The sequence below is a fragment of the Carassius auratus genome, chromosome 50 (genome assembly GCF_003368295.1).
Source record: "Carassius auratus strain Wakin chromosome 50, ASM336829v1, whole genome shotgun sequence".
In the NCBI taxonomy this organism is placed as follows: Eukaryota; Metazoa; Chordata; class Actinopteri; order Cypriniformes; family Cyprinidae; genus Carassius; species Carassius auratus.
In genome coordinates this window covers 5066531-5092177 of record NC_039292.1, presented here as the reverse complement: position 1 = coordinate 5092177, position 25647 = coordinate 5066531, and the positions used below count along the sequence as shown (strand labels likewise).

At 35.9% G+C, this 25647-nt stretch overlaps 1 protein-coding gene across 3 annotated transcripts in view; it reads left to right on the top strand.

Moving 5' to 3' along the window:
• Nucleotides 1-23207, top strand: part of LOC113066723 (liprin-beta-2-like) — a 30015-nt gene extending 6808 nt beyond the window's left edge. The window contains exons 4-27 of one of the 3 annotated variants that reach the window (XM_026238703.1): nucleotides 1521-1658; nucleotides 4905-5108; nucleotides 5863-5955; nucleotides 8271-8382; nucleotides 9833-9894; nucleotides 10019-10094; nucleotides 10190-10302; nucleotides 11048-11112; nucleotides 11326-11400; nucleotides 12082-12142; nucleotides 12362-12397; nucleotides 12762-12903; nucleotides 14302-14440; nucleotides 14643-14765; nucleotides 14841-14985; nucleotides 15412-15523; nucleotides 15969-16057; nucleotides 16165-16287; nucleotides 16390-16515; nucleotides 16682-16870; nucleotides 17749-17931; nucleotides 19040-19105; nucleotides 21809-21880; nucleotides 22598-23207. In XM_026238703.1, the coding sequence (XP_026094488.1) occupies nucleotides 1521-1658; nucleotides 4905-5108; nucleotides 5863-5955; nucleotides 8271-8382; nucleotides 9833-9894; nucleotides 10019-10094; nucleotides 10190-10302; nucleotides 11048-11112; nucleotides 11326-11400; nucleotides 12082-12142; nucleotides 12362-12397; nucleotides 12762-12903; nucleotides 14302-14440; nucleotides 14643-14765; nucleotides 14841-14985; nucleotides 15412-15523; nucleotides 15969-16057; nucleotides 16165-16287; nucleotides 16390-16515; nucleotides 16682-16870; nucleotides 17749-17931; nucleotides 19040-19105; nucleotides 21809-21880; nucleotides 22598-22621 (2568 nt within the window). In that variant the 3' untranslated portion in view covers nucleotides 22622-23207. The remainder of the gene's footprint in view (nucleotides 1-1520; nucleotides 1659-4904; nucleotides 5109-5862; nucleotides 5956-8270; nucleotides 8383-9832; nucleotides 9895-10018; nucleotides 10095-10189; nucleotides 10303-11047; nucleotides 11113-11325; nucleotides 11401-12081; nucleotides 12143-12361; nucleotides 12398-12761; nucleotides 12904-14301; nucleotides 14441-14642; nucleotides 14766-14840; nucleotides 14986-15411; nucleotides 15524-15968; nucleotides 16058-16164; nucleotides 16288-16389; nucleotides 16516-16681; nucleotides 16871-17748; nucleotides 17932-19039; nucleotides 19106-21808; nucleotides 21881-22597) is intronic. The other 2 variants (XM_026238704.1, XM_026238705.1) reach the window with 2 other exon arrangements.
• Nucleotides 23208-25647: the final 2440 nt, after the last annotated feature.

The following is a 25647-nucleotide window of genomic DNA, read 5'->3' as shown; positions in this document are numbered from 1 at the left end:
AGAGAAAAAGTGTTTATTACGATTGAAATATGGGTATTTTTATTATGAAAATATATGGATCAAATGGAAAAATGCAATAAAGCAAATTCACATTAGTTCACATTAAATTGAAGTATATTTTAAATAATAATTTATAGTAGGTAATAGGGGTTCAACTTCAAAAAGTGTGAGCCTCTCTGGTTGCTACAGCTTAATCTTTTCCAGCTGTTCTTAAAAAAAAAAAAAGAGCTTAATTATTAAAAAAGTATTAAAAAATTTACAATGTCATTTATAGTAATGTATTACTCTCATTTACATGGGTGTTTTAGTTCATTTTATAAATATTTTTTTTTATTAATTCAAAGCATTTAAATACATTTACATTACATTTAATTACATGTAATCATTTAGCAGACATTTTTAACCAAAGCGAGGACAATAGAAACAATCAAATCAAAGAAAAGACCAATAATATGTAAGTGTAATATGTAAACTTTTAAATTTTTATTGAGTTAATTAAAATTTGTAGGTAGAGTGTCCTAGTATACTCTAGTAATGTATTCTTGTAATGTAATTCTTATCCAGTAAATTAGAAACAATTTGAAAAGTTGTGGTGCATTTTACCTTTTATATTGTGGCCAATTAGGGACTTTGGGGTAGAAAAGCTGGAAAACCACTGCTGTACACCATGATTTCAAACTCAGTTCCTGGAGGGCCAGAGGCCTGCAGAGTTTAGTTCTAACCCTGCTCCAACAAACAGACCATTTAGTTTTCAAATAAGCCTGAAGATCCCTGCCAGCATGAGACTCGAACCCGCAACCTTTGATTCTCTAAACACCATTAGGGCATGACCCCCCTCCCCATCCTCCCCCCATCAGGACTGTGATGTCGTTGGCTGAATGTGACTCATGTCCAATGTAATTTACAGAAGATATCATCAATATACCAAGGTCTTTATTCATGGTCTTTGCCCAAAATCACTATGTCTGGGACTCACTTGACATGCTTCTAGATTAAACTAAGTATGAGCACACCATCTGAGCTTTCCAATAAAGACAAGGGACTTTAGCGTTCTGATTAAGAAACTACAAGGAGGAAGTACTTCAGGTGAAAGAGGAAGTGATTGCGCTTATTTTTATTTTTTAATTGGCAGTGTGTTTGAGGGTAATTCTGGTCAAAGTATGAGGCATAACTAGAACTAGGTTTTCTTATGTGCACAAGGCAATTTATGCCCTTTTTAAACACTGGCTCGCAAAGGTTCTCAGTGTCCTGCTTGATTTAGCCGGTAGTATCAAACAAAGTTTCCCTCTTTTGGCCCTCCTGACTTTCTCACATACAGGGGCAGAGGAAGTAAAAATAGCGTGCTTGAGTATATTTAGTGGCGCTTGGCTTCAGCCTAAGCATTACTGCGAGAGAACTTGGCCAGTGGAGCAGCAAGAAGCGCCTGTGTGCCGTGTGATTGTTACTGTATACAGTACAAATGTGTGGGTGTGTTTGTGTGTGTCACCATGTGTTCACTAATGTGTGTGCATGTGCTTTAGGAGCTCCTTAGACGAACCTCACTGGAGACACAGAAACTGGAACTCGTGGATGAAGTTTCCTATCTGAAACTCAAGCTAGTCGGCATGGAGGAGGAACACAACCACAATGATGAACAGGAGAAACATAATAAAGCTGAGGTACTGTATCAGTCTGTCAGTTCATACGGGGCAATGGGTTCATCTGTTAAGAGATGGTATTGGATTAATGTCATAGTATTGTAGTTTTCTAAATAATGGCTGTTTACTTCCTCTATATGTGTAGTCTGTCTTGCAGGGATGTCAAAATATCAGTAACCAAAATACCAATACATTGTTTTCATGATTCTCAATGGAAATTTTATTATCACAGCAAAAAATAATTTATATTAATAAAATTTTTATTTTTTTTATTTGTTTAGTTTTCTATTTTTAGTTTTTGTATTTATTTTATATTGACGTAATGTTTTAGATTTGAGTAATGTTATGTGCTTTTGCCAATTCATTACTTTGAGCTTAAAATTTTCATCTAATAATTACTTTATTTCTACATAATTTAAATTACAGAAAACAGTTGTATTTTTTTATTTAAATTTCATTTTAACAATAATTATTTTTCAGATTTATTAAAATGACAGAAAACTTTTATTTTATTTTAGTAAAAATAACAACAGTTTGTTCTAAACTATATTAAGTAATGTATATTTAATATATATTTAACTTTAGCTCATAAAATAATACTGATAAATGCTAATATTTGCATTTGTAGTTCTTTTTTAGATTTGTTGACTAGGAATGATTTCGGTTGACTAGGTGCTATTTAGGTATTTTTGAGCATGCCTGTGTCTTTGTTGTCCACCTGTTGCCTCTAATTCAATTGAAACCACACACACAGGAAGCAGCCGTGTCAGTATATGTGTTGTTAAATACATTTAGAGGTATAGTAATAAAAAAAGTGTATGGTTATAATAGAAGAGAAACTGATATCAGACACACTATTGTGGTTACCAAGAGTTTCATGTTGAAATACAAGATCAGTAAACGTGCTTTTGAGCTGATATTTAATCTGATGTTTCCACTTGGCATGTGGAAAGATAACTAGGGGACAGTGAAGTCATGGTGGCATGTTTATGTCGTGGTGAGTATATGTAGATCCTGTAGATTTATCAACTCTTAACACCTAATTACTTATCAAACTTGCAGTGTTACATACTTTGTGCAGAGTCAACCGACTAAACAGACTCAGAAAAATACCATAAAACTTTAAGGAGCATCTTTTCTGTGCTTTATTTTTCTTGAACATATTAAATCTCTGGCTTTCTGTCTAAAGATGGAACGGGTTTACCACAGCCATGCGAAAACCTGGAAATATCAGCGATTTCAAAGCCTTGAAGAGCCATTATTATTGACAAGCTTAAAGTCATGGGAAATTTCATATAAGCAATATTCATTTGCTTTGGTATCATAGACTCAAAATGTTTCATCAGCTTCATTGGAAGTCATTAGAAAGATTTCTCAATTAGTATGTGAACATTATCCTGGTGTTTGATTTCAGAAAAGTATACCAAGGACTCAAAGAGACCAAAAACAGGAAGGAGTTTGACTCTGAGCCATAGACGTCTCATTGTTACAGTATGTCTTTGACATATGTTTGAATCGGGCTATCACAGAGACTCAGTCTTTCCACACTGACTGTGTGCTTAACGAAACGTGATTTTCGGATATGTATACACACGGAGACAATTACACACACACATTCAAACCCCATGTCCCACAAATGTTTTCAGTGCCAAAAAGGCAGCGTGCTGATAAGGGAAGATGCTAATCATTAGAGACACTAAAGCATGTGATGGGCCTAAATGGGAGATAGTGACAGGCAGCTTGATGAACACAAAATGACAGACGCCAGAAGTGCTCAGTGCTTGTCTTGAGGAGTGTTCAGCTGTACACAACATGCACACACTTTTTAACGCACATCTGCAATGAGTATCATTCATGTTTAGAAATGAAGCAACAAGCGAAGGAAAGGCTGCTAAAAGATGTTCTGCATTTACATACATACATATACATGCATAAATATTTATAAACGGGAACATTGAGAATTGTCACAAAGGTATGTGCATATTCTGTGACTAGTTTATGTTGAAATTTGTGGGTTTACGAAGTGAATCTAAGAAAATCATTCTTTCTTATATATTTTTTTTTCTTCTCATAAATCCATAGTGTCATTGCACACTCTCCGTTCTGTGGTAACCGAGCTCTCCTTGCATTTGTTGCATCAACAAACACTGGCCTCAAGGGTGACAGCTGCAAGGCTCCATTCAACAGGACGGAATGGCAGAAATTCACTTTGAACATACAACATGCGCAAAACACTTCTCCCCCACTCACCTTTAGCATAGAGCTATATATAAGCGTGGAATGTGTGCCTCATCAGCTTTAGCATCAACGGGGAATATCATATGAAACTTCCTCTGGCTGACAGCCTTTGCATTTCTGTCAGAATAGCTAAGATTAGCTTGACTAATCATTCTCTTGTTCACAAGTGAAAAACAAACTGAACATTAACATGCTTCTTGCTAAAATAATATCTTGTAATTGGTGCATTGTACCATCATACGTCACAGATTAGGTATCACAGATGCCCAAAATGTATTTTGTCCTCTGAAATGCAGTATCTTGGTTCCCAGAAAATCTTGTCCTCATATAGTTCAAGTTCAAGTTCAAGTTCAATTTATTTGTATAGCGCATTTACAACAGCCTCCTGGCTGACCAAAGTGCTTTACATAAGAGCAAGAATATTACACATACATAAATAAATAGACCAGACAAAGACCATTGGCAACCAGTGAAGGGATCTAAGAATTGGGGTTATGTGTTCATGTTTACGACAGTTTAAAAGAAGTCTGGCTGCAGCATTTTGGACAAGCTGAAGTCGTGCAATTTATATAGACATGATATAGAACCTTCTTTAAATTTAAAAAAAGGTCAGTAAAAAAACTTTTACCGGCAAAGAGTAGGTCACAATGCAGGTCCCTTCACCACCTTTACTAATATATGCAGAAAAATGTTATTTCAAGCATAATACAACAAAAAAATGCTGAAAACATAGAAGGTATGTGTATAAACACTATTGGGGATTAGTTGTGGACGGATTTTTTTTTTTTTTTTTAGTTTTCTGAAAGTCCGCCGGGCCAAACGCTAGATAAAACTGAGCCCGAACCAACCTCTGGAGTGGAAATGTGACTTATTAGATTCTAAACCCTAAAGTCCACAAAGCCAAAAATGAATATGCCTATTCAGAGAACTCCGATTATTCATAAAACCGTCTATGTCTATGTTTAACTGTGTTTCCAAATCTGATCACTGTTTTCCTTTTTTCTGGCTTTCTTGTTTTTGCTCTCTCAGAGTGTGGTTAATCTAATTAGTGAACTACAGGAGCAGATGTGTAAATTCCAGGAGGAAATCAGCAATCGTATCCAGGAGCAGCGAGCTCGGGAGAGCCTGGGCGAGAATGGCACACGCGAGGCTCTCGACCAGAGCCCCGATGTGGGCCTTGGTGCCTCTGATGCTGAGGAATGCAGCTGCCACTGTAGAAGTGGAGGAGAGAATGTAGGCAGATCCTCATTATGTGGTGGATTTACTTCAAGACCCCCTTTTTACCTCCTTGCTTTACCCTAAAAAATAACCATTCCCCCCATCTCACTTTTGGACACTTGGCAACAGGAATTGCTACTAACTGCCTCTTCTTACAGTGAATCCAATTTGTCTGTGGGCTCCATTGTGGGAATCTCATGGTTACTGGTGTTTGCAGTGTGTTCTGATGACAGAATGTCATGATTTATTTTGGGTGTAAAGCTGCATGAAGGAAATTCACTAACGCTAACCGTTTCTGAGTAGATCCAGAGAGCTTCCAGGAGGGTTGTGGGCTTAGTGGTGACTATTAGATTCTTTTCCTTGATCAGTTAGGGCAGTTTTTGATGTCCCAAGTTATCTTTTTTAATAAACTAATAAGGTTTACCAGGAATCTACAGAGCTTTCTTGTGTGGTGTGGGTTTTATGGGTCAGTCCAAACCTTTTCTTCCGAATTCCTTTGTATTGATATGAATGGCCTTAACATGGAACCCCTGAAGTGGAATTTGCAGGGAAAAAGCCCCTAGAACTTTCGAGTGCCCACAAGAACATTTTTCCACATGCACAAGAAAGTCTCAGGGTTTTATTTTTCTGCAAGGTCAATTTAGGAGCACTGTACCTTAGACAGAAGCATGTTTTTTCCAGGAGCAGTTGCCAGAATGGTTGGATGTTTGCCACTGCAAGGTGATGTGTAATTTTGTTCTTTTTTATTTCTTTTTTTTTTTTTCATCAGGCTTTGTTACAAGAGCTTCACCTTCTTAAGAGCAAAGTTGAAGAACTGGAGGGTGAGAAATCACAATATGAAAGGAAGCTCAAAGCCACTAAGGTAATGCATATTTAATCTGGACTCCTATTAGCTTTCAGTCTAGTATCTTGTCGTTCTGTATTGTTCATTACGAACTTTAACTGCCCCATCAGCATTTACTAACAGTCTCTTTAGCCATATATTGGCTTAACCCTAAATGCAGACTCTTTTCAATGCAATTTCTTTCTCTGATCCCATAACTTTTCTATACATACTTTTTATTCAATTGTTCACTGCACTCTCAGAGTCTCTTAAGCTCTTAGCATAATGAACATCCCTCTGGCTTTCTCTTCCTCCAGCTTTCTATCACCTATTCTCTCCATGTCTGTTACCAGTCGCTCATGACCAAGCTTTCTACACTGAAGCTCACGGTCGAGCACACTCAGGTAGAACGACAGCATTGGGAGAAGTGCTGTCGGACAGCTCAGGTGCTTAACCTTGCTCCCCCTCCTTATCCCTTTTTGTCGTCCATGAGGAATATGACACAAGGGACAGGGCGATGATGGCCCTGTCCCAAAATGGCACCCTCAGTCCTTACGGTCCTTTGAGTTCACATGACGTAATGTTGCTGGATAACTGACGACTATAGCTTCCTTCAAGATCTGCTGATGACACATGGGGAGTACCCTTTTGAATCATAAAATGGGACACCCTACAGTCATGTGGACTATAGGGATACCCAAAAATGAAGACAACTTGAATTTTGCATCAAGAGTGCCATTTAAGACAGATTTATTTCATAATACTTCCACCTCTGCTCAGGAAGTCTATATTTTCCAAGCTTTGTCATAGTTCCATGAAAATGTCCTCTCCTTTGGTTGTTTTCGCCTCTCTGAGCTCCCAGTACTTGTGCCTCTTGAACCCTCTTCCATCTAGATTTGTTTAAAGTCAGGGCTATCCAATCCGGGCCACTATCCTATATAGATTAGATACAACCCCAATTAAACAAACCTATACCACATAATCAAACTTTTGAGGACCACTCAAAACTGTCAGGGAGATGTTCTGGATGTAAACTTTGCAGGAAGGTGGCCCTCCAAGAGCGAGATTAGACACTCGTTTTACATCACTGATTGGTATTCAGTCAGTTGTTGACAAGCTAATCACTAAATATTTTATGATAATCGTGCAGCTTCATGATCCCCAGTTTTTAATGGATACCCGTTTAGATGGCTTGCAATTGCTTTAGCTTTGAGAGCTTAGCCAAGGATAGATCTCCACATGGTCTACCGGCAATCTTTTAAACCACATTATGTGGAAGTGAGCAGTGTAGAAAAAGTGCATACGTGGATGGGCTACTATAGATCATCCATCTGTTTGTGTGAGTACTTGCACATTAGTGTGGGTTCGTATGACTTCTTTCTCTGGTAGATTGGTAGGTCCGTCCATCTTGGGAACAAGGGTTGAACAGTTCGGTATAGGAATGTTAACAGATTGACACACTATATTTGTACATACAGCACATTTTTTATGTACGTTTCATCATGTCTTATTGTCTTCTATAGCCTGTAATGAAATACTACAAATAGTTCTTCCCTAATTTAGTCATGTTTGCCTGTTACTACCCACACAACATTCTCTCATTTTTGACTAAACAATGGCTGATGAGTGAATGTTTATTTGTGGTGCAGTTGGTGGCACAGAAATAAAAGGAGGGTCATGGGTCTTGCTATGTGCTAACATTTGAGCATTTACAAGGTTTGGACACGGGTGTAAGGAATCTGCATACAAAGATGTTTTAGCCAGTTTCAAAGTTCTGATAGGGATGATGTAATCTCTTCAAGAAGACGTAATGCGGGAGTCTGAAATCTGTTGTCTTGATTTAGCTAGCTAGAAAGCTACAGTGTGGAAAGACTTTTTGTGTTTGATAATTCAGCTCAATATAAATAATTTTGTGACTTTTTTTTTTTAACCTTGTAGCCAACTGTAGTTCCAGCATTGCTACTTGACCATTGAAGTTTTTTGTGGGAAATCATGTCAGAGAGTTGTGCTTGCTATTTGGTGGTGGTATATCAACAGTAGGTATATTCTACATATGAAACAGAAAAAGCTTACATGTTTGTGGTACCCCCCCCCCCCATTTTGCATTTTGTGACAATATAGTGGGTGTTTTTAAATGTGAACGTACCGTTTATCACCCAAAATGGTGAAGCTTATTTCAACCTGTATTTAACCCTATTGTGCCTGTCATTTTTGTGTTTTCAGTGTCAGATTCCCCTGTTTTCCCAAAAACTATTAATATTAATACCGTTGTGAAACATGTGGATATTGTTTTCTTCTTTCTTACGTAAGTGTTAATAAAATGATGGTTTAGAGTGTTATATTTTGTTTTTTAGACTGAGATTGGCAAACTCCAGCAGCTGCTTGCTACGAAGAATGCTGAAATTGAGTGTTTACAGAATCAGCTTCTGTCCCAAGGAACCATCAACGATGACATCACAGAGAGAGGTACCACTAAGAAGATTAAATCCTAATGGTTGCTGAAGTGATGCCTTAGTGCAGAATAATTTAGCATTGCATTAATAAGACACTTTACCCTAATAAGGTACAAAATAGGACTTGAACCCTTTACAAATTAAGTCTTAAGGACAGTTTTAAACCCTGATTAGTTTGACTGTTTAATGTTTTTTTTCCTAGCAATAAACATCAAAGAAACATCAAAATCAAATAGACAATTTATGAATGTACTAAATAAGTTTTGTATGTCTATGTGCTGTTGTCTCTGTGTACTGGAAGCTTATGTAACTAAAACAATTTCCTTGTATGCATAAGCATACTTGCAATAAATCTCTTTCTGATTCTGTTTCTGAAATGAGTAACAGGGTTGCAAATTTAGCCAAAACTAAGTATAAAGGGTTAGTTCACCCAAAAATGATAATTAGCCCATAAATTACTCACCCTCAAGTCATTCCAAGAAAGCAAAAGAAAGGATGACTCAACTGCTCACAGCTGCTATGTTTTGTATGTCGCTGAACTTCATTTTAGCACATTTTAGCATTTAATCTCATTATTTGTGCATTATTAACAGCCCAATGGGGGGTGTTTTTTATTGACTGTAAAGTATTACACAGTGTGTAAAAACTTTAATTATATGTGTAAACCTTATTATATGTGGAGTTAAATATAATACATAATTAGAAATCAATATTAAGAATAAATTATGCAGTATAAAGTTTACAAATCTAATAGGTGAAATATATCAAATATATTGAAAAATATAAAAAAAATATAATACATTTATTTAAATTTATTTGTAATCCTGTTGAAATTGTCATGTTAAATATATTGCACACTAATTAGAAAATATTTTTAATAAAATAAAAGTTATTAATAATAAAAAAAGTACAATGGCACCATTATGTTATAAATTATTGTTGACTTTTTGATTTTCTTTGGAATTTATTTCCATATATGGTGCTGTGAAGGAAGGTTTCCTTTCTTGAAATACTAGATATACTTCATTTATTCTATCAAATCAAAGTCTAATTCTTCCTAGTTGCATAATATTTCATTAAATCTACTCTGCATGTCGATGTTCATTTAAATCAGGGTGTATTCTAGTTGTATTTAGAGTAAATGTACACATTCAGATTTGATGCTGTCAGCCTAATGTGTGTTAATTTGTTCAAAACTCCCATTTTTTTTGTGTCAGAAATATACGTCTCGGATTAAATTCTGAATGATATAATTTAGATTATATATCTAAAAATAAAAATCATCTAATGAAGTTTCTTTTTGCATGTAGATTAGTGTATATAACTGAATATTAGCGAATCTTGCTTGTAGCCTAACTACATTGAAACTCTAATGCTACTTATAATTTAAACTAGCTTCCCCAACACTGCCATAATGATGTAATGGTGCACATATTAATTGAGTTTTGCTCTTTATGTTCCAGATCAAGAGCTGCAGAGGTTAAAAACTGGAATGGAGATGCTAATAGCTGCCAATAATGAAAAGGTAAGTCAGCATCCGTGCACTTTGCATTTAACAGGTCCAAAATGTGCAGAAAGCAGCATGCATGTTGTAACAGGTTTAGAGGTTTGTATATAGACTAAACATCAACTATATTTTGTTTATGAAGGATCGACACATAGAGGAACTCAATCTTCTGTTGGTCCAGTACAGAAAATTAAAGGACAGCTTAGCCCTTTCTCAAGGTACATTTTGAGTAAAACTTAATTTTACTATTTTAATGTTTTAGTGTCCTTGCTAAATGAATTTGAGCCTTGAATGTGGTTCTGTGACTCTTCAGTGACCAACAATATGTTGCTGTCTGGCAGCAGTGAGGAGGATCTTAATGGCACTCGAAAAATAAAAACCCTGACGCATAAAGCATACTCTGACATTGTCAGACCGGAGCTACAGGTACTATTCAAGGTTTCAGATGGGTCATTTCAGAGAAAAACTGCATGATCTTGCTTTTTCGAGTTCTTTAATAGCACAACCAGACCATTTATGGAGAAACAGGTCATTCAGAAGTCATCACAATGTTGCAACCATAAACACATTAACAGAGTGGGTTGTTTTACACGCCAATAACAATGTATATATAGAAGTCTATATGCACTACTATTTATACTTTGGGGTTTGGATTTGTTTCATGTTTTTTTTAAGGTAGTCTCTTATGCTCACAATGGCTGTGTTTATTAAAAATACGTAATTGATAAAAAAAATATATGTATATTTAATCTATTCCTGTGATGCAAATCTGAATTAAAAGCGGCCATTGCTCCAGTCTTCAGTCATAGAAGTCATTTGTGCTGCTTAATATCTTTGTGGAAACTATAATGCATTTTTTCCATAAAAAAAAAAAAAAAAGAATTTATTTGAAATATTTTGTAACACTTTAAATATTTTAATGTTACTTTTTAACAGTTTAGTGCATAACTGCCGAATAAAAGTGAATTTGAATTTCTTTCAAAAACAAAAATCCTTAATTTGAAATTGTCAGTGTTTGTGTGAAAATGATTGTGTGCAAGAAATCTTGACTAACACTATAAGCGGACTTCAGGGGAAACCCCTAAAATGCTAAAAGGCATAGATTGTGTGTCTACATATTTCTATTCAACTTTGGTTAGGTTTTAAGTTCTACTTATTTAACTCTCCACAGATGTCTTCCCGAGACCCGTCGCCACTCCTGGTGTCTACATGTTTCCAGAGGGAGCTGGACTCCAGGTGAGTGAGAGGTTGTATTAATAACAGAACATTGATTATAGCAGAGTCTCAGTGGGACGCTGTTCTTAAAGGCAATTTGGATCAGGAGGCCTCTTTGCGAAAAGGACCATTTAGTTGCAAACTCACTGTCCTAATTATTAACCAAAGCTAATGTGATTTTGTCAACTCTTGTCTTTCTTGCACTCCATCCCGTTCTATCCTTCTCTGGCCCAGCTTTCGCAGTATTCTGCCCTCTATGGAGACCTCGATGGTATCCATTGGCCACTTGGGCTTTTACAGCAGACAATGGCAAGTGGAGTGTGTGTTTGTGCTGGTTTAAAAGGGGCTCTAAAGTAGCAGTGGCCTTGTTCTTGTGATGTTTTTGCCACACACCACACACGCTGATACTAATCGATCTAGTTATGGCTGGAGCATTTCCTTTGATATTTCGATATTTTCAATATTCCTCTGCATGTAAAAAAAAAATCACAACAATCAATTACTAGATACATTTAGCAGAAATAATCATTTTTGCAGTATATGTGCAAATAGAAAATAATTTTGCTAACTTTTTTTGTACACTGTGAAAGAGAAAGGAAATTCAATTGAAAAATGTTAACGGTGCAAGAAATTTGTAAAAATGTATATGTCCTTTTTTCATATTTTCTTTTTCAATTGAATAATGGAGTTTTGTCTTTATTTTATTTATTTATTTTTGCAAAAATGTAATTTAAATTTGACAGGAACAATGTTATTCTCAGATTGCAAATTTAAAGTGAATAAAAAAATTTCTAATTTTGTTGCTTAATTTGCATTGGAAATCAAATAGCAACATTACATCCATCTATTGTTTTTAACCATGAGAATATGCTTCCAGCTTACATTTGTTAGTCTGTGACGTAACCTGAACAAACAAGATGCACTTATTCTGCAATAATGTAAGCAAAGCTAATAAATATTTAATATAATTGTTCATGGTTTTATTTTCAGGTCAATACCACGGATGCTGTCCACCAGCTTAGAAGAACTCCAAAGTGGAAGTTTACAGATGGTACAAAAACCAGAATCATTTTGTATAAATAAATATGACTATTCTGCTTCTTGTGGCCAACTAACTCATATAATTAACAAAATGCTTTTTTTATGCTTAATGTCTCAACTAAACTCAGATCTCTTTAATGCTTGATTAACATGAACAATAGTGCTTTAATTCTGTATGTTTCAACTAACAGTGTGACTCTGAGTGTATGTTTGTGTGTTTTTTCTGAAGCATGTAGTGGGCCAACCAGTAGAGGCTGTTTTAGAGGTACTATTAGCTAACATAAACCAATAAACTAACGCTAACACAACACCAAAACCACAACAATAGCCTTTGCTGTATGCACATGCATTAGTTAACATAACGTATGCACGTTTATTTGTTTGCCTGGCTTATTCGAACAGAAATGCTTATTAAGAAAACGCTTACAACTGATATTACAGTGTTTGTTCTTGTTGTTCAAAATTACATTTATTTGTTCATTTACAGTATTCATGTTATATGTTTAATTAAATTCTAAAGCTGTTTGTAATAAAGCAGTTTTATGGTTAATTTATTAGTTTAATTAATAGCAATATGAAAAACTCAACATGAATATTTAATCACTAAGATGAATTCATTTCTTCCATAGAACCGATATAAATCTGAAAATAACAAATATCAGACGCTTCCGGGCAAGTTTAGTCGTCCAGAGCAGAATGGAGTGAGACTGCAGCCGTCTTCCCCACTGCAACTGTCTCCTGATGAAAGTGAAGGCAGCGAATTCAACCTGAGTAAGCAATTGTCTCGCAGCACCCACAATTCTTTGTGTTGAAATTATTTGTTAACCTGGGCTGTGTCTGAAAACAAAATTTAAGTGAGCTTTTGAGAGAACCATGCATTTGGTGTGTACGATGTTGATTTCTTGCCATAAATTTAAAGTAATAGTTCACCCAGAAACTCATTCTCACGGCACCCATTCACTGCAGAGGCAAAGTGATGTAATCCTAATTTTCTCCAAATTTGATAAAGAAAAAAAATAAAATAATAAATAACGATGAAGAAACAAACTTGGATCTTGTATGGACTAATAGTACATAGGATTGAATAGTACATTTTCAGCAAATTAACATTTTTGGGTGAACCATTTCATTAAGTTAAATATTTAATATATAATCTTAAATATTAAAATAAAAATACAAATAGAAAAATGACATTTGTGAATGTATTTCTTGTAGGCATAATAGACAGGATGTTTCTGTATACTGACTGCATTTTCAGCTTTCAGACACAGGCTACATTTTTATCATACAACCTTTGACCTTATTAATACTGTATAACCTCAGCTGATGTGATTTGTGCTTGTTTGCTCTTCCATTTTCTGAATACTTTTGTCCTCTAAGCTTTTTGACTATAGCATCTGTTTAAGCATCTTATTCAGCCTTTTTTAACACTACAGTGTCTTTGCATGATCTTCTGTTTATCTTTTCGTTACTCTTTCTCTCTGACTAATCCATCTCTTGGGCTGTGCAACTGTCTCCGCATGCGTTTCTCCTCTCTCACTCGGTGCGAAGATCACTGCCGAAGCGCCAGTGCTCCAGCTTTAGGTATTGTCCTCTCAATCTCACGTTTGCATGCGACCACGGAGCACACTCTTGCTGTGTCATATTGGATTTAATTTTAAAGCTGAAAGCAGGGGGAGTTTATTTTTCCCTTTCTCTGTCAATCTCTCTCATCTCAGAGATTAGACTTTGAGTTTATACTTAATGTGATGCAAATATAATGTACTTTATATGGTTATAAGGAATAAGGAAAAATCCATTTGGGTTTCATATAGACTTCAGAAGTCTGGTGCTGAAAACTAGAAAAGTACTCTGCATTTAACCCATCCAAGTGCACACACACAGTAGTGAACACACATCCGGAGCAGTGGGCAGCCATATTGCTGCGGCACCTGGGGAGCATTTGGGGGTTCAATGCCTTGCTCAAGGGTCTCCCCTCAGTCGTGGTATCCCCCCACTGACAATTCCTGCCGGATCTGAGACTCAAACCCGACACCTTCGGATTTCAAGTCCAATTTTCTAACCATTAGACCACTACTAAAGAAGGAATAATGCATGTTCAGTCCAATAGTGAACCACTAAATATGCAGAAACACAAAACTGAATAAGTGGATTGCTTCCTGTTCACAGGAAAGGCAGAGAAGACGGATGATTCGACCTTGTCTGACCTTTCACCCATGTCGTCTGGACTAGAATCAGGTCAGCAGTCTCCTGTTTCACCAGAGCACAAGAAGAACCAGAAAGGCATTCGTAAAAAACTGTGGGGAAAGTAAGTATTTGAGGGTTTTTTAATTGGTTAAAGACAAGCGTTATGTTTTTTTAGTGATATTGTGTGAAATATGGAAATCACAAGTTTTAATTTTACTCTTCGGGATTGGATTGTATCATGAAAAGTGGCTTGTGATATTATTGGCTATATATATATTTTTTTGTGCCCTTATGGCCACACCTTTTTTTGCTCTGGTTCTTAGGATCAGGAGAACACAGTCAGGTGGTCTTCCTGCAGACGAATCTGATTCTGACTTCAAGCGAGGGGGTTTCAGGGCCACGGCCGGCCCTCGACTCACCTGCCTGAGCACCAGCACCTCAGCACGGTATCTCAGCACCATGCAATATTCATAAACGAGCACCGTTATTCATGTTTCTAATATTCTACATGTGTTCTGCAGTGACAGGAACATCCCCTTCTCAAAATGGTCATGTGATCAGGTGTGTGCATGGATGGAGGAGTTTGGTCTGGTTCAGTACGTGAATATGGCCAGACAGTGGGTCACCAGCGGTCAGACTTTACTCTCCTCGCAGGACATTGAGAAGGTGGGCGAAACTTCATACAAGATTTAAGCACAAGACTATGGGCTAAAAAAAAAATTAACAAATTCAGACCTGTGGCTTACATCAACAATCTGATTTTGTCATTCAACTCTATGAAATGATTTGGCTATATCTCTTGCTTCAGGTGGCAGTGGTGCCACTCAAATCCTGGTTTGGTTCTACCTGCCCGATCGACTTTAACTACTGTTCTGTGTCTGTAATGCTGCATGACTTACTAATTTGTTCTGCCATCAAATCCACTCAAATGAATGTTCAGCTTTGGTTTTTAGTGAATGTGAACAGTTCTCACATTTAATTCAACATTTCAAAATATTTGTTTTCATTTCATTTCTTGATATTGATAACTCCGTTACCACAGAAACAATATGCTGTCACAACCAGTTTGATTTCTGTTTTTTTCACATGTAGGAGCTGGGCATTAAACATCCACTTCACAGGAAGAAGCTCCAGCTGGCTCTGCGCTCCTTCAGCACCAAAATCACAGAGAAATCCTCTGAACTGGACCACATCTGGGTCACGCGTATGTACCCATGAAACCACTCTTATGAGACAAACGCCGACAATTTTCATCATTCTGCATGTGCATTACTGATAAACATTTTTTTCACAGTTTTGTTTGTGCACACATGGAGGACCAGTGCTGTAAAAATACAATTAATCAGTCCGAAATATTAATTAAAACAATGTAAACAAATAAATCTTTTCAAATGAATTTTTGGGACATTTCAGTTGCATTTATGAAGGGCTTTTTATTAACTACATTTTAAAACAAATTAAACGTTTAAATTTGTATATTTATTTGTCAATTAAAAAAGTTATATTTGATTTGTTTTTGTTTTTTTATAATTTCGTCACTTTAAGTGACACTCCAAGTTCTCCTTACATATATATATTTTAAATAATGTAAGTAAAAGAAAAAAAAATGTAGTTACACTCTATATAAAGAAACTGTTATTTCTACACAGGGTGGCTGGATGATATTGGTTTACCACAGTACAAAGACCAGTTTAGCGAAGGACGTGTGGACGGTAGAATGCTGCAGTACTTGACAGTGGTAAATATCTTTAACTTCTTATAGTGCCTTGCAATCAAGTTAGAGGACTGGAATTAACTAATATATCATATGTGATCAGTATTTATAATTTGTTTTTTTAATTTCAGAACGATCTGCTGTTTCTGAAAGTCACCAGTCAGCTGCATCATCTTAGCATCAAGTGTGCTATCCACGTCCTACATGTTAACAAGTTCAACCCCAGCTGCCTCAAAAGAAGACCTGGAGATGAGGTGTGGATGAAATGAACAGAAACAAAGAGAGGGCAATCCAGCTCTATACTTCCAGGACTGATATTGCTCATTATTGATCTGCGTATTCATGTTGTCTGACAGAATAAGACATCGCCTTCTGAGGTTGTTCAGTGGTCCAATCACCGTGTGATGGAGTGGCTCAGATCAGCTGACCTGGCAGAATACGCTCCCAACCTGAGAGGCAGCGGAGTGCATGGAGGACTCATAGTGAGTAACTCGCATCTAACACGTTCTCCTGCAACTCCGAAATTAATTCCCATGGGCTCTTTTCACAACCACGAAACAGCCATCCAGACCACCCTAGCAAATGCATAGCAGCCCACTAAAAACTACTCTGAACAACATAGTAACTGCAGATCTTTCTTTTACACAGATCTTGGAACCTCGTTTTAACTCGGACACACTTGCGATGCTCCTGAACATCCCCCCTCAGAAGACTCTGCTGAGGAGGCATCTGGCCACTAATTTCAACATGCTGGTGGGCTCTCAGGCTCAGCAGGAGAAACAAGAGTATCTGGAATCATCAGGATACACGCCGCTAACAACCACTGCTAAAGTCCGGGTGAGATTTGACATTTGCTGACCAAATATTTAGAAACGCCTTCATCACTGCAACTGAATGAAGTTGGAAGCCCTGACAAACGGACAAATGCTTCAGCCGCCCGGTTCCGGTTTAATCTCAGCTGATGCAGCAAATGTGCATCTAGACCAAATGTGCTGAGCACACTAACTAAGCACAATGAAGCTTTAGATTAAACATTTCTGTCATCATTTAGGCAGTTGAGCCATTAATTTTCCTAATAATAGAAAGTGTGTGTTTAAAATGCACTACTTCTGCAGATACAAAATTATTATTTCCAACAAACAGCATTAAAAATTATCTTTTTATTTTCTATTATTTTTTCAAAAAAAAAAATTGAAACTGATTCTGGAGGTTCATGATTTGGTCTTTGGTCACAATCCGATTAGGATAATTTGATAATTTGCAGGCAGTTTCTGATGATCCAGCCCAATTCAGTTCATTAATTTTAATTAGTACCAGTATCAAACACAATTAATTATTTATTCTAATTATTTTAATATTTATTTTAATTCATTTTAATAATAATGAAAAGTTAATTTAATTTGGTGGAAATATTCTGATTTATTATTATTATTAATGCTTGTAGTACTAGAAGTGATGATGATAAAATGGTGTCAGATGTAAAAAATAAAAATTCTGTTTGGTCTAAATAAAAAACTAAAATACAAAAATCAAACTAAAAGTGAATTTGGCCATTATAATATACAGTATGAAAAATATAATTTAATAATGCTGTTAAATCTTTAGGAAATTGAAAATCCTAAATGACTAAGTGTTTTCAATATTAACTTTAAGTAAGCATTAGATGATGCATTAATCATGATTTTGTGTTTTATTCTTCATTTGTTGTTCCTCAGCCACGTAAAATAGGTTTCTCCAGTTTTGGCCACCGTAAGAAGCGTGCTGAGGACTCCACTGACTACATCTGCCCTCTGGACGCTTCACCACCCCAGGCCCTGCTCAATGGGGCCAACCAAGCCTACAGCGGCATCAGGGGTCTGAGCCCCACCTTTGACAGGGACCCACCAAGACGGGAGCAGGTGGGAGATCTACAGATCTGATGCTCTGCTAGCCATCACCGCTGAGCTTGCAGCCAATAACCCTCCACCCATATCCCACAAAACCCATGACAACCTCACAACCACACAGGTGCCATTTTATAACATCGCAACATCCCTCATTGACGGACACAAGACAGCAGTATGGACACCGCAGGAAGACCTGAACCCAAGGGTTAAGTTATGTAAATGACATCATCTCACAAAGGCAGCAGGGTTTAACAGAACAGTTTTCTCAGAATAGTGCCATTTTTCCTGTGATGGACAGCTATTTGATCATTTTTTTGTGAATCGTAAAAAAAAAAAAAAAAACAAGTGTATTCTGAGATTTATTAAAGTATTCCATTTTTGTAACCTGACATCTACTTTGTGCTGTTTTAAAAGACAGTTTGTACAATTTTGTGCAATATTTGCATATTTTAGGGATTAATTTAATGGTATATTTGTGATTTAAAAACAAAAAAAACATAGACTTCTATTAAATGTTCAGCAGCACATTTTTAAATAATCATGAGGCTATTTTTATACAATAAAATGCACAAGTATTTTTATAGTTGAAGATGGTGTAACGATATAGAACCTAAAATATTGTCATAATCAATAAACTTCCTCAATCCCAGTAATATGTTTTGTTGTTGTTGTTTTTGTACACACAGAGAAGCTAACCCCCCCCCCCCACTCCATTGTCATTGTCCTTTGTGGGGGGGGTGCGTGGAACTATGTTTTTTGGCTGTAAATGGTTTAAGAAATAAATTCTTGCAACAAATGTTTAATAACAAACTCTGAAAAATGTTTGCAACTGTTGCAATGTTGCAAACATTAAGCATTAACCTGCATTCATCCATGCATCTGGCCATCAACAAACACCCATTTTCACAATGTGGAGAAGTGCATGCTGGGAAAGGACTTTCATGCACTTGTGCAGGTAGATTCCTCTCCATTTACAATATCTGCACTTCATTATCACCCATTTCTTCTGCTAAAAAATTCCTTCTATTAATAAAATTATTTTTCCTAACTATGACCAAAAGATAAATGTGAACGTACATTATTTACATCAATATATTTGATGGATATCTTGGTTTTTCAGATGTTGCACACTAAAGAATCAGTGACGCAGGTCGAGGCCTTTTCAAGGGGAATTAACAACCTCACAGTAAGTAGATAACTTACTGTTTTTTTTTTTTTTGTTGTTGTTGTTTTTACTCTACAGTGCCTATTAATAAATTATTATTCTAATATTTTGGTAACTTAAATATACAGTATATATAAAATTATACAATAAAATAATTAAAAAATAAAAACGATATAATTAAGCAATGTGAATATTGCTGTAGTTTCAAATGAAAAATAACCTATATATATATATATTAGGGGTGTAACGGTTCACAAAATTCACGGTTCGGTTCGATACGATACACTGATGTCACGGTTCGGTTCGGTTCGGTTCGATACGTTTTAGATACAGCAAAATGCAAAAACATCTCAACTTTTCAGAATGCCGCAAGCGCACCGCGGGTCATGTGACAAGAACCAACCAATCAGCTTCATCCTTTCCCGTAACAACGTTGAGAGCTCAGCCAAGATGAAGAAACAGCTGATCATAGTTGTATATGGATTGCAATTTTGAAATAAATTTAGTAGCAGAGCTACTGCAAGCGATTTTTAGAGCTGCAAATCCATTTATCCTTCGCTGAAATTTCCGCGTCTCATGGAGAGAGCACGTCATTGTTGCTTAGCAAAGACAGACGCCTCATGAGCGCTTCTGCCGGAGCGCTTTGGAAAGGAGGAGAAAGACGCGCTTAGCGTTTTCCATGCGTTTTTAGGCACGATATGTGAACCAGACCTGTTGGTTATTGGAGGATCTTCTCATTTCTAGTCTGTTCAACGCATTGGCTATTTTGCAACGAGCCTTCAGCGTGTACTGAGTGAGCGAGCGCCTGCTGAGTAGCCTAACATAAACATATAAGATGGTGTTTTTTTCTTCTTCGGGAGTGTCAGGGGCGTTGCCTGTTACGTTGTTTGGGTTATTGGGCTACCTTGTTGAACGCATATCATTATATTTCTCTCTCTCTCTCTCTTTTTTTTTTTTCAAATATAATTAATTACTCCAACGAACCGTTCGGTATACGTAATGCGTACCGCGTACCGAACCGAAAGCGTCGTACCGAACGGTTCAATACGAATACGCGTATCGTTACACCCCTAATATATATATATATATATATATATATATATATATATACGTATATACATTTATATAATAGTTTACATATATTTCTCTAACTGACACTACTTATAGTATTTATTAAATTTATGCATTTAGCAGACCCTTTTATCCAAAGCAACTTACATTGCATTCAAGCTATCAATTTTCTCCTAAAGTGGATTTGAACCCCCAACCTTGCGCTTGCTAACGCAATGCTCTCTCTCTCTCTCTCTCTCTCTCGCACTGCGCAAAACTCTGCATTTAAACATTCAATAGCAAATACTTAAAACTAATAACAAAACATACTTAAAGTAGCTGATTCAGAAGCACCAGATTGTCATAGCAAAGTCTGAATGACCTCCTCTCCTAGGTTAACAAAACAGTCGTCCATAAAATATGTTGCTGTTTTGTTCTAAGTAATCTAAAAATTCCTAAATGCATCTACTTTCGTAAGGCCAAATAAAGTGCTTTTGCTTTCTCCTAGATACACACAGCATCTCCCTGACATATCTGCTTCAACACTAACTGTGGTTACTGAAACCACGCTGACTTTCTTTGCGTAAACATTTGGGCGGCATTACGCAAATATTTCCACATAGTGACGTAGACATGAATGAACCGTTTCAGGGGGGCGTGGCAAAGTCTTAACTTTAATAAAGAATATCTCTTTGTATTTGAGACTTTAGTCTTTGCAACTTTACATATCTTCTTCATGCACCAAGAGCTTGTAACATCATATGACCCCTTTAAGGCAAAATTGTATTTATATTTATATGCACCAATATAACAATAGCTTAAAAAAAAGTTTTGCTTTTGAAAACACCAGAATTGTTAAAAAGGTCCATGTTACACTTAATGGCCAAATAAAAATCACATCTTAAAACTGCAATATTGCCATTGCTTAAAATTCTTATTTTATTGTTTTTGTAGTGTCACACATCTGTTACTGAAAAGTTCAGGTTGAACTGCTTAACTAGGTTTAACTTCTGCAGAGCTTCACACTAATCCTGACACCCTCACTTCCTTTCACTTATAGTACTTACTCAGCCAAGACGAGTTGCTGAGAGGAATGAGACGCAGCCAGACCGCCATAGTGTGATCGGCCTGGGTCACATTAACTCCACCGTCCTGCTGAGAGTGTACCTCAACCTAACCCACCTCACCCTCAAAGCTTCAGGACCTGAACTGTGTAACACAATCCTACATAATTCAGCTCAAGAACACAGCTCTACTATTTTTGTTATTGTGTTACTAATTATTTTGGAGGCGTTATGAGGTTATGATGTACTGTATGACAATCAGATCGGAGTTAAAGAGCAAACAAAAAAATGATTGTGTAATATGCAGACAGCACTTTTCGCAAAGCCTTTCTGTCAATAGATAAAATCATCTACCTCAACCATTGTGTTTTTCTTAAAGTATTCGTATAGCCAGTTGAACTGCATGCTAACTGCATTGCTTGATATACCTCTGTTAAATCCATCCCAAGAGTTAAAAGGGGTTTGTTGTAGTAGGGGGCTTTAATTTGTGTATGAAGACTTGTCCAGTGTCCAATGTGTCCCATAATCCAACTGACAAACACTGTGACAAACTTTATGAGGTCCTTATTCATATATGTTGAGCTTTAAATGAGCATACTTATCTTAACAGGACTCCAAAGAGGAGAAGAAAACTCAGACCACAGGTTCACTCTCAACCAATACCAAAGAAAGAATAATATTGGTGAGTTATTTTACCTTGCAACATTTTACATGTCAGTGACCATTGACAGCTATTTTATTTGTGGCAAACTGTCATGTTAGAGATGTCAGCTATTTTATTTTAAACAATATTAATAATTATTTTCTTTGAAAGAAGTCTATTTTACAGTTAAATTTTTTTTTAATACGGTTACAATATTGTGAAAAATTAGTTTTTACTCCAGTCTTCAGTGTCACATGATCCTTCAGAATTAATTCTAACATATTGGTTTGAAGTTCAGTTATTGTCCACTAACACTGCTGCTCAATTATTAATAATGGCGATTATTATTATTAAGGTAAAAACAGTTAGCTATTTTGGGGGGAAACATGGTAATATTTTTTTGTCAGGATTATCTGATTAATAGAAACAATTTATTAAAATTTCTATCACTTTTTATTGATTTATGCATTCTTGTTGAATAAAGCATTAATGTGTTCTCTTGCTTTTTTTGTATTTATTGTGTAAAACTATTCAGTTTAAAACATTCAAACATTACAAAGTCCCTTTGAATCAATTTGCATCCTTACTGAATAAAAATATACATTTCTGAAAAAATGAATTAAGTAAAATTAATAATTAAATTGTTATAAAAATATATATATATATTTTGAATCTGACTTTTGGTGAGTTAAAGCAAAGTTTGAAGAAACAGTAAATTGAAAATGCAGTAGTGTAATTATCTATCAATATTTCCAGTTTATAAGGGAAACCACACTTTGAACTAGACCGGCTGGACTGAAGCAAACAGATCTCCAGTAAGCCAAAACCAGCATTTTCAGAACCTTATGGGCTAAACCCAACAAAACAACCTCGCCAGACCTCATCCAGAACAAAGGAGTGTCTGCTTTTCAGGGAACCGAAGAACAAGTTCCACCCAAGTCCTTCAACCCGGAGTGACATCTTTCTGATGACCTACTTCATCCTGCACAGCAGCAATCTTACCGACATGTTCAACTGCACGGCAATGACCCCAGAACAGAAGATCCGGCTGGGTGCCCACTGGGTCTGGGATCAGCCGAGCAAGAACCCCCATATCCAGATGGTGGCCCAGGTTCTCTTATAATGCCTCTCTGTGCAGTGGTCACTGGTCTATTAAAACGCACCACATATTAAAGTTTCTTTGGAGTTTCCATATGTTTTATTCAAAACAAAACTTGAAATCGAGGGATTGTGAGGTCATTGGCAGGCGACACATTGACACTCTGGACACGGTCAAAAATTAGTTCAGATACACTAGTTAAAATATGCTCATTTCTCTGGATTTAGACATTCTTCAAAACATTTGGGATATGCAAGTCAGCAAAATATATGTTTTTGTTTTTTGTGGATATTTTAATTAAAAGAAAAAAAAAAAACTTACGTATTGTGCCTTTAACCCCTTTAGGATTAAATAATTAGTTTATCGGGTAAAATAAAGATGGAATCAGCAGACTAATCTCTAATTCAATAATCCAGCCAACACGCACCAGCCTTTCATTAAATCAACAACAAATTACTTTAGTTTTGCAGAAATAGCAGAGATTCCCCTTTCCTTACCTTTGACTGTTGACGTTTGTAACATGTTTTATGTTGGTAATAATTTTACCACCAACGCATATGACTTAATATTTTAGTTTTCATGACTTAAAGTGTATTATATATAAATAATGAGACAATAATGATTGGTTAATAATAATCATGGTTTCACTGAATAAAATAGCCTACATAATGTTGGTAATACAAAATAAACAATTTTCGTTAGCCTATGTGCCTCCAAAGGGCACCAAAGGCCAGATAATTGCTGTTGTTACACTTATGGGACGATCAAAACCTTGGTTAATAATGACCAAACCTTTAACTCAAATATCCATTTAAATTTAGGCCACCTAATTGCGAAAGGAATGTTACAGCCTCTTTTTTTTTTTTTCAACAAAAACGTTGACATCACAATCCTTACCAAAAGTAACCATGGTTTTATTACAGTAAAACTGCCTATTTTTATTTTGAGTGATTTCTGAATGCTTGAAACTAAAAAAGTCGATCAGACAACTGTATTAAAAAAAATCACAACCATAGGTAACTGTCTCTAGAGCTATATTTGTAATTTATTAATAATACAATTTATTTATCTACTTTTAAGTTTTATTAAAGTTCTATTATAACATCCCAAAGTAGTTTTTAAATTAGGCACGGTCACTTTTAAAGAAAATGCATCCATCGTAATGATACACATCTGATTTCTCTCAACTGTTTACTTTTCACACTTAACTAACAGTTTTTTCGAAAACACTTACCAAGATGGGTATTTTGAAATATTTTGTATGCATTTGTCAGTACAAAAGCAAGAGTTGTTTCTTTATTTTAGAGAAGCACATTGTTTTGTTATGACTATACACAAATAAAAGTAGACCCTTTGCAGTTTCATATGATATCTTATTTTTATCTGTACGATCAAAAATGTCATATTTTTAGTTCTTTTCACGGTCATCAAGAAAATAGGAGATGGACCACACCAGTGCTGGCTTCGACCCCAGTTGGTTATTACAGTTTAAAATTAGTCAGAGCTATGCATCTTTTTATATTTACAAGTAAATCTCCATATTATGCTTCAGCTACTTTTTTTCCCTTATTTTTTGTACACTTATTTTTATGAACCAACATCTTGGAAAACATGTATATACTGTAGTGCAAAGACACGTTTTGCCTTATAAAAACTTTAGTATGACTGAGTTTTAAAGCATGACAAGTACAAAACAAAACCAATAGACAGAACAAACTTGGATGGGATCAAAAGATAAAAAAAACTATAAAAAATAATTTTTTAAAAATGGCCAATAAATTTTTTTTTTTTTTTTTAAATTTCCTCCCCATATCTCACTCAGCTCTTTCATTAAGGGTTTCCGAGTCTTAAAGGTATATTTCACCCCAAAATTACCTCACCTTACCCTCATGTCATTCCAAACCTGTTGGAGTTGCTTTCTTATGTTAAACTTAAAAGATATTTTGAAGATTGCTGGTAAACAAACAGTTGGTGGTTGCCATTGAATTCAATATTAGGAAAAAAAATATACCATGGAAGTCAATGGCAACCACTGTTTGATTGGCATCTTTGTTTGTGGCGGTGCTGTCGAATCCATTTCATAAAAGTCTGTTTGTAACGCCTGTGCTGACATTGCGACTGAATTATATGTAAATATTTGGGCGGGCAAAGCAGAGAAAGGGGAGGTAACAATTCTCCTTACAACGTCACAACGAGGAGATTCAAGATCAGCCCGTTTGAGCTTCCATTTTCTCCAAAGGCAGAGAAAGATAGCAAAATCTCGATTTACACCGATTCAAATTTCTAGAAACTTGGGCACCATATACAGGCTAGGAGAACTCATATTAATGTAAAAAAAAAAACTCAAAGGGGAAATTTTCATGTCATAGGACCTTTAATATGTCACAATTGTAAACTGAACTTTTAAAGCAGGTTCTAATATATGGTCTTTTTATAAAATATATTTTGTGTGTTATATATTTAACTAAAGGATCCTGCAAGCACTTTAATTCCCAACACCCCTACACAACTTTACTCATTCAAGGTTATTGAACAATTTTTGTGCAGTGTTACCAGGACTGATTGCAAATGCAGATCCCACTGTGGTCTAGTTAAATCATTTTTATTTACTCATTCCTAAGGTTTGCATATGGTGTAGTGTTCTTACAACGTTCTACCGAATTTTGCTATAAGTTTGATTGCATCACATAATTGCTGTTAATAGTGG